Source organism: Chrysochloris asiatica, unplaced genomic scaffold, assembly GCF_000296735.1.
Source record: "Chrysochloris asiatica unplaced genomic scaffold, ChrAsi1.0 scaffold00053, whole genome shotgun sequence".
Taxonomy (NCBI): Eukaryota; Metazoa; Chordata; class Mammalia; order Afrosoricida; family Chrysochloridae; genus Chrysochloris; species Chrysochloris asiatica.
In genome coordinates this window covers 9,315,373-9,325,082 of record NW_006408571.1, presented here as the reverse complement: position 1 = coordinate 9,325,082, position 9,710 = coordinate 9,315,373, and the positions used below count along the sequence as shown (strand labels likewise).

Genomic DNA, 9,710 nt, shown 5'->3' with positions numbered 1-9,710 from the left:
GGGGTCGCTATGAGTCGGTTCCAACTCGATGGCACCTGACAACAACAACAACAATAGGAAGGCATAAAAATCACAAACATGTATGCTTCTAATAACAGAGCGTCAAGTCACATGAAGCAAAGATGACAGAAATGAAGGGAGAAATGGAAAATTCAGTACTAATAATTGGAGACTTTAATAACTCACTTTCAATAATCAATCTGAAAATTAGACAGGAATTGAAAAGACTTGAAGAACACTATAAATCAACTTAATCTAGCAAATAGCTACAGAACACTCCACCCAACAACAGCAGAATATACATTCTTCTGAAGTGGACAGAGAACATTCTCTAAGATAGGCCGTTGTTGTTAAGTGCCATGGAATCGGTTGTAACTCATTGTGTTACGGAAGTGTTAGATCCAAGAGTGTTACAGCAGCTTTAGATCTGTTGCCGAAGAAACTGAGGCCCTTGGAGAGATGAAGCGGAGTTTCAGATTTTATTAAGCCAGCTGGCTCAGAGGAGCTAACTTCTCCAGATTTTGAGCCCGCAGTGCAGGGCAGTGCAGTCTTATATGGGGTCAGAATCGGGGAGGGGCTAGGTTGAGGACCTGTTTGAAGACAGGAGGGAAACTAGAAGATTGGTCCTGCTCGGTAACCAGTTTAGCATTCTAACTTGTCTTCTGGGCAGGGGGGATTGGTCCCACTCAGTAACCTGATCAACATTCCAGCTTGTCTCCAGGGAGGAAAAGGCAGTGAATGTGTTTACCTTTTCTTGTTCAGTAGTGATAGTACAGGATTTCCAAAGAGTGGCTGGTGAGTTTGAACCTCTGACCTTGAGGTTCAAACTGACCTTGGGGTCCAGTGCATTATCCTACAGCGCCACACCAGGTCTCTAAAGATAGGCCATATGATAAGCCATAAAACAAACCTCAATAAAGTTAAAAAAGGATAGAAATAACAAACAGTGTGTTCTCAGACCATCTAAAAAAAGCCACAATCACCCACCTAAACCAGTTGCCATCGAGCCAATATCAGTTCTGGTGACCCCATGTGTGTCAGAGTCGAGCTGTGCTTCACAGGATTTTTCAGTGGCTGAATTTTCAGAAGTAGATCATCTAGAGTTAAAGGCTTATACTCCAGGACCCACTGCAAACTGGAATGGTTAAGAAGAGACAAGGATTTTAGACTCTTTAAATGACTTCTTTCTTGTCAGTGTCAGAATTCATGTCCATTGTACTATAGTTATTACTATGATTCCACAAAGCACTATTTGGTAATTTTGTTCCTTTTGTATTATAGAAGTGTCCCATACTAACTTGCACAGCCCATTTGTTGTTGTTGTTGTTAAGTGCCATTGAGTTTGTTTTGACCCATAGCAACCCTGTATAGGGTTTCTGAGGAGCGACTGGTGAGCTTGAACTGCCGACCTTGAGGATCAAACCAACTTTGCAGTCCAGCGCATTAACCCACCAGCGCAGCACCACACTAGGACTCCCTGCACAGCCCATTGAAGCCAAGATATTACCAACTAGACCTCATTTTGCCAACTAAGAAAGGACAAAATATAATAATATGTGCTTCTTCTTGGATCAACTATCAACACTCACAGAAGCAGCAGTCAAGAAATCAAACTATGTATTGCATTAGGCAAATCTGCTGCACAAGACCTCTTTAAAGTGTTGAAGAGCAAATATATCAGCTTGAGGACTAAGGTGCTCCTGACCCAAGCCATGGTATTTTCAATAACCTCATATGTCATGCAAACCTGGACAGTGAATAAGGAAGACCGCAGAAGAATTGATGCTTTTGAGGGATGGTGTTTGAGGAAAATATTGTAAGTGCCATCGTGGACTGCCAAAAGAACCAACAGGTCTGTATTAGAAGAAGTGCAGCCAGAGTGCTTTTTGGAGGCCAGGATGGCCAAACTTCGTCTCTCATACTTCGGGCCAACCTTGTGGTTCGCAGTTCAGTGCGGGTCTTACAGTGTCACACTACAAGTCCTTTTAAAGGGTTGATGTTGTTAAGTGCCTTCAAGTTGGTTCCAACTCATAGCAACCCTATATAGGGTTGCTGAGGAGTGCCTGGTGAGTTTGAACCACCAATCTTGCGGTTCAAACTGACCTTGAAGTTCAAACCCAAAGTGCCACACCAGGACTCAGGGAGAACGTAGCAATTGATGTTCTGACCCAGTGTTTTATATCTTTGTGGCTTGTCATTCACATTATGGTTGCTAATAGGAATTTCTATTATTTCCCAGGATCAGAGCCACAGGCGTTTTGGAGCACTATCTGAACAGGCCCCAGTGTGACAGATTGTAGAGAATGATGACATCATCATTTGAATTCTTGTGAACAGCCTTAAAAATGGAACCTATTCCTTCACTCTCCATCTTCTCTTTGATGTATTGGATGAATGCCGCAACACCAGTGAGCTCCACTTGTATAATATGTTCATGTTGGATTATCTAGATCAGAAGTGTGGAGGATCTTCAGACTCACTGCTGTAGGTATCTCTACAGTCAGATAGATTCCTCCGAAGGCTTATGATCTTCCTAAATCTTTTTGACTTACTCTTGTGGTCACTTTGAGGATGACCTTCTCAGGCCCTGAGTTCGTACTATATTGGTTAATTTGACATGCTGTTGTGACACTGTAGCATAAGCACTGGACTTCTAACCTATCAGCCGCTCCTTGGAAATCCTATATAGGGTTGCTATGAGTAGGAATTGACTCCATGGCACTTAACAACAACAGCAATATTCTATAAATTAATTTTTATCCACCCACTCACTTAATAGATAAGTATGATATGGCCATACATACCATGCACTGTACTAAACATTGGGGATACAAATATATAAAGACATAGTCCTTGCCCTAAAAGAACTGTCAGAATGATGTCACAATATATCATGGTAGCATGCTATAGTGATAGGTACAAGGTACACTCAGAACATAAATGAAAGAGTGCCTAAGTGCACAAAGAAAGTCTGGCAAGATTTATCAGGAATTTTTCAGGGGGATGGACAGGTGGCTGGGATTCAGTAAGAAGGTGTGATATATCCGGAAGCACAGAGCATAGTGTGCTCAAGAACAAGAAACCCTTCAGTACTATTCAAGTGTAGAGTGTGAGGTAGGGAACAGCAGTAAGTGAGGCACGATGGGAAAGCAAGAGAGAATGATTGACAGAGCAAGATGCAGAAAGAGGCCGGAGGGTGTGGGGTAAGTAGCAAGTGGGTGGTTTAGTATGGGGGAGGAGATGGAACACCATTACTGGTGTCAGCTGATGAAAAACTGTGAGACGCGTCTTAGATGGGGCCAGGAAGGAAAGCGAATCCCTGTTTGATAATCTGTCTTCTCTTTTAAATGTAGAGGGTAGATCATTTGCAGAGAATAAGCAAGAAGGGAGGGTGGAGAGGATTTGAAATGGAGGAACTGGAGAATTGCCTGTCATAAGGAGGCCCAGTTGAGGCTGGAAACTGTGAATTTATATTAATACCACTCAGCACACTTGTATACAGTTCTTCAGCTTTAATAATTACCTTTTCAGAAATATAGTTTAGAAGAAATTCAGTATAGTGCATACAGACAAAAGTACCCTTTAATAGCTGCCATAGTTCTTGTAGCTTTCCCTTCTAGAATAAAATTGGTAGTTAACTAGATTCCTTGCTGGTGTGTCAGTTACTCAATATCCATTGAGTGGCCGTTGGAGAAAGAAATGAATATATATTAGGCGATTGTTAAGCTAAATTTTTTTTAGTGTTATCTTGCCTTTTAAATAATTAACGTTCTCCAACTTTATACAGTGAACTGAAGATTCTTGTCCAAGGACTCACAGCCAATGTAGCATGGATGAGATTGGAATGGAAGTAAATCTGATTTCTGTCCTTGACCTTTTCAGTATATCACTCAGCATTACAGGGGAAACAAGGGTGAAGAAGATATCAGTATTAACTTGAAAGAGTTTCTTGTCTCAGTTTCTATGCTGCTTAGTATTCTGCTGATGAATTGTCACTCCTGCATTTATTCCCTGTGTGGCGCAAATAGTTAAACACTCGGCTACAAACTGAAGGGTTGATGGCCTGAATCTACCCCGTGGTTCCTTGCAAGAAAGTCCTGGTAATCTGCTTCCAAAAAGTCATAGCCATTGAAAACCCTGCTCTGCACACATGGTGCCTTCATGAGTTGGAATGGACTCTACAGCTGCTGTTTTGGGTTTTGGGTTTAGCCTCATGGTGATCTTTCTGGTTTGAATGTCATAGAAAATGTCAGTGAAGTAATAATAATAGTAATGTTCTTGCTTTTTATCTGGAGAAGTAAAACAAGCAACAGCTCTAGCAGGATAGACTTACATGAGGCATTTTGGAAGTCCTATGCTATTTCCCAGACATCTAACGCCTTGGGTTGTTCCTCACAGGTCATCAGGCTAATGCTTTGTTTGGCGTCGGGGATGCCAAAAACATAACTGAAAACATGGCATGTATCTGCAAAATGTGTGCTTCTCTAGACACACCAGTGATAGCAAGTGGAGGAACTGGAGGCAGTTGTTTATAAGCCCCAGCAATGTAGTAGCATCTAGTAGCAAGCCCTTCAGGACTAGGTTACCCTCTCCTACCTCTCGCTCAGAGCCAGGTAGATGATATCTCGACGAGCACTGCATTTTTACCCTGCATCTGTTTAGTAGAAAACACAAGGAGCTTCAGAAAGTTCACAGAAAAACAGAACAGAAAGATAAGGACATTTTCCACAAACTTTTTGAAGCTTCCTTGTATTTAACCCCAAAAACTGCGTTTTCAGTTTTCTCCACCACTGCATTCTTTCCCTATGTAGTGGGTGAAATGTAGGAGTGACTTGTAGAGATCAAACATTCTTGCTCTTCTATTCCATAAAACTCCTATTGAGGCAGTAACAGTAGGGTAAAGGGGATGAGAAGATATAAGCATGAAAATGGCTCAGGGCCTGGCTTGCTCCTCTTTGTGTTACAGGCCTGAGGAAGATACTGTGTATTCCTGTCATTATTGAATATTTGTCTGATAATTTTGCTGAAATGAAATGTTTTAATTCACTACAACGTCCTTCAAAAGATCACATTATAATTTTTTATAAGATTGTCCAGCAAATGTTTACTGAATGCTAACCCTTTACTAACACTGAATGATATTTATGACTTCATCCTTACTCTCTGCATAGCATATGCCCTTATGAGTAGAAGGCAGAACAAACACACAAGGAATAATAGGGAGGGATGCAGTTTTAAGTTCCATTCTGGGGGCTAACTATTAGGAAATTAGAGACAATTGTTATTGTTGTTGTTAAGTGCTGTGGAATCGGTTCTGACTTATGTAGGCAACCCTGTATAGGTTTGACGAGGGTTTAAATCTTCTGGGAACAGAAAGCCTCATCTTTTTTGAGATAGCCAATCTAAATATTTTAGTATCACATTGGAATTTATAATAATCTGGTTCCTTCATCTCATCTTCATTCCCTTCCACCTCCCAAAAACCCAACTATCTTGCATCCTCTGGAATCCTCTACATATCTTGAGTTTTTCCCTCCAAGATTTTGTCCCTGCTGTCCTTTGTACCTGACTATCCTTGCTTCCTCCTCTCCTCTTCTCCTGTTTATTCCACAGCACTGTCGCTCCCGAAAAGGAGTCAGTTCTGACTCATAGCGACACTGTATAAGGTTTCTGAGGAGCAGCTGGTGAGCTTGAACCACCGACCTTGAAGTTCAAATGGCTTTGCAGTTTGGCGCATTAACCCACATATTGGGATGCTAACCAAAAAGTCAACAGTTCAAATCCACCAGTCATTCCACAGGAGAAAGATGAGGCTTTCTGCTCCTATAAAAATTTATAGCCTCAAAAATGCTATGCGGGGTCACTATAAGTAAGAATCGACTTGACGGCATGTAACAGCAACCTCTCCTGAAGAATTAGATATTCCCTCTTCTGTACCCCAGGATAACTTGCAAATACTTTTGTTACGTCATGCTGCCATGCTTAGTCAGCAACTTATCTTGCGCCCTTAAGAACATGAGAATATGTTCAAGTTTCTAATACCAGTATAAGTCACATGATGGACATTTAATACATTTCTACTGAAAGAATGCTATGATGGATGGTAGGATCAGCATAAACATTCCTAAGCATTTGTTAGGGAAATACCAGAGAAGAGACAAGCTTAAAGAATTGAGGCTTTTGCAGAGACAAGGTGGAAACAACTTCATCAGAGCAGAGGCTGTGTGCTGAGATCATGAGAAAGTCAGAGTGAGAAGGCAGATTAGACCCAGAACATGAAAGACAGGTAGGTGTAAGATTCAGAGCATGAAGCAACAGAGAGCCACTGAAAGTTTTTGGCTCATTTGTTATCTCATTGAGACCATCTGGTAGTGAGCCTGGAGTCTGACCTTTTACAGAGAAAGTAACAAAGGACAGCAGGATTTGGAGATGGTTACTTTGATTTATGATCTATGCTCACCCCAAAATACTCACTGTCCTTTGTTGGCTCTAGATTTCTGGAAAGTGGAAATATGGACTACCAATACATTTAGATGCATTATATCTCAACTGATGAGTGAGAGGATACAACAAAGAATGTCTTTGAAGAACTTGGGACTCTAACTTTCTGTAAGAAAAGTCTCATGTTCTGTGTCTTCCTGTTGTTGATAAATGCCATCCAGTGGCCCTGTATATGATTCCCAAGGAGGGGCTGGTGAGTTTCAACCACTGACCTTGCAATGAGCAAATCCAGTGTTTATCCTACAGTGCCACACCAGGACTAACCTGTTGACTCTCTCATTTATTTATTTATTTATTTATTATAATTCTTATTTTGGATTGAGTGAAAGTCCACAGACAAACAAATGATCTACAAATCCCACACTTTGTTTCATCTCAATGATTACAATCCCCTCCATGCAACAACAGTCATCCCACTTACTCTCTGTGGTTCCCGTTTACATTCCACCCCCTTTCCCATCCTTCTCAAATTTGTGCTTAGGAAAATGTGGCTCCTTTGATTTTGAATGATTGACCTTTCTATGGGGAGCATACTTTACTAGGGTTGTTATCCTCCTGCTGTTAAACCTATCTACTGCTTGGCTGAAAATTGGGCTATAAGGGTGAGTTCCTTTCCAGACCTGAAGGGTGGTTGAGGGACATAGTCTAGGTTCTTCCAGTCTCTTTCTGATCAGTTAATCCAGTCACTTTTTATTGAAATTAAGTAATTTTGAGTATTGTTCCACATTGTCTCCCACTCTATCTAGGACCCTTTAATGTGATCCCATTCAGAGCAGTCGGTAGTGGTAGCTAGGCACTGTCCAGTTCTTCTGGTCTCAGAGTTGTGGAGTCTGATGTTCACATATTCCATTCATTCATTGGACTAATTGACTCCAAGACTTTTCAATTCTTGTCACTCTTCTTTCTTCCACACATGGAGAGACCAATAGCTGCCCCTTAGACAGCCGCTCATGAGCGCTAAAGATCCTAAATGCTACTCACTCAGGTAGGATGTAGAACATTGTCTTTGTGGACTATGTTATGCCAACTGATGAAACTATGGTTCTGAGCCCCCAGGCCTAGAAATTTATTGCCTTGTTGTTGGTGGTGCTACGTGCCATTGAGTCGGTACGGACTCATAGCGACTGTATGTACAACAGAATGAAACACTACCCGATCCTGGGCCAACCTCACAATTGTTGCCAGACTTGAGCCCATTGATGCTGTCAGTGGCCAATCCATCTCATTGGGGGTCTTCCTCTTTTTCTCTGAACCTCCACCTTACCAAACATGATATCCTTCTCCAGCGGCTGGGACCTCCTGACAATATGTCTGAAGTATGTGAGATGAAGTTTGGCCATCTTGGCCTCCAAGGAGCACTCTGGCTGCACTTCTTCAAAAAAGGATCTATTGGTTTCTTTTGGCAGCCCATGGCACTTTCAATAGTCTCCTCCTATTAAAGGAGGTATAGGATTAGTTGCTGCCATATGTTTGTTTGTTTGTTTTGTGGTGTTGCTGCTTTCTTTGTTAAGTGTGTCTTCCTTTGCTGAGTTCATACTTTTTGTGTTCTTTCTTGTGAGTTTCTTCATAGTTTTAATGTTCCCATGTTCTTGGATTTTCATTCTCTTGGTATGTTGTAAAGTGTTAATTTTCTTTGAGGTTATTTTATATTCCATTAACTTTTCCTTCCATTTAGTGCAGTCTATTTTATCCTGTAATCTACCTGACCTTCTCAGCATCTGGATCTCTGTTCCTACGTGTTTACCTTCTTTTACATTGTAATTGTTTGATCACAGACTGACCTTCCAGATTCTCTGAGTTTCTTCTTATAGTTTTATTCTGTTCTCGACTCTTCCTTCTGTGGATTTAGTTCTGGGAGGTCCAGCCACGTATGTCAGTCTCTGGTTGTTATCAGTTCTTGTTAGTTCTCAGTTCACAGAATACCCTTTAGGATGTTTTGTAGCGCAGGGTTGGCTTTGGCAAAATCCTTTAGCTTCTGTTTACCCTGGAATGTTTTGATTACACCATCATATTTGATAGCTTTGCTGGATAAGGGATTCATGGTTGACAGTTTTTTGTTTTTTTTTTCTTTCAGGGTTTTATGTATGTCTCCCTGTTGCCTTCTTGCTTGCATGGTTTCTACTGAGAGATCCGAGTTTAATCTGACTTGCTTGCTTTTCTTTGTAACACTTCTGTTTTTCCTAGCTGCTTTTAGGAGTGTCTCCTTATCTTTGATTTTGGAGAGCTTGATTATGATATGTCTCAGTGATTTTCTTTTGTGGTCTATCCTTCCTGGGGTTAGTTGAGCTTCTTGAATGTTTATCTTTTCACTTTTCAGGATGTTAGGAAAATTTTCTTCCTAAAGCACTTCAGTTATCTCCTCTGTAGACATGTATGATTCTTCTTGTTCTAGAATGCCGACAATTCTTAAGTTATTCCTCTTCATGTTGTCCAACATGAATCTTAGATCTTCTTCAGATTTTTTAATCCTTTTTTCTGTTTGCTCTTCTATCTTATTGGTATTAAGAGATTTGTCTTCCAGATCACTAGTTCTGCATTCCATCTCTTCTGTTCTATTCCTTTGCCTTTTCAGTGTATTGTCTATTTCTGATATTCTATTATTGATTGTTTGGACCGCTTTCTATAGGTTTTGAATTGTTTCCAATGCTGTATCTATCTTATTTGATTGTTCCCGTATCGCTTTCCTGACTTCTTCCTTATGTTTCTCAACTCCATTTTGAAGTGTTTTGAAACATTTTATAATCATTTTTCTGAATTCCTTCGCAGGCATTTCCAAGGCCTGCCCTCCTTAAAGAATGGCATCCAGGTCTACTTCTAGGTCATTTGTCGCAGACATTTTATCTTGTTTCTGGTCATGTACTGTTATGGTTATCTGCTTTTTCTTCTTGGACATGTTTAGTGTTTATCTGTGGACTTAATACTTAATTGAGTGCATGTTTTGGTATTTTTTATGCATTCTGATTGCCTCCAGGTAAATGTGATCAGGATATGGGCTTCCCTTTTTACTCTTCTTATTGCCTAACTCAGAGTAATTTTCACAGGTGTTGTCTGCCTCCGTGGTGCTTGGCAGTTGGTATTGGTTCTTGCTTGATTTTGGTGTTTATTATAGAGTGTGATTGTAGCTTGACTATATGGTAGCAGTTGCTGTCTGTTCTTGGGTAATATATGGAGAGAAAGAGGCCCCCAAAGGTTAAAGGGGAGCATAAAAC

The 9,710-nt window shown here is 40.8% G+C and overlaps 1 protein-coding gene across 1 annotated transcript in view; it reads left to right on the top strand.

The window, feature by feature from the left end:
• Positions 1–9,710, top strand: part of DDX58 (DEAD (Asp-Glu-Ala-Asp) box polypeptide 58) — a 25,097-nt gene that overhangs the window by 10,325 nt on the left and 5,062 nt on the right. The window contains 8 exon segments of the mRNA XM_006878352.1: positions 1,282–1,316; positions 1,496–1,556; positions 2,173–2,189; positions 2,240–2,484; positions 4,244–4,248; positions 4,399–4,504; positions 4,506–4,546; positions 6,494–6,578. Coding sequence (XP_006878414.1) covers positions 1,282–1,316; positions 1,496–1,556; positions 2,173–2,189; positions 2,240–2,484; positions 4,244–4,248; positions 4,399–4,504; positions 4,506–4,546; positions 6,494–6,578 — 595 coding nt within the window.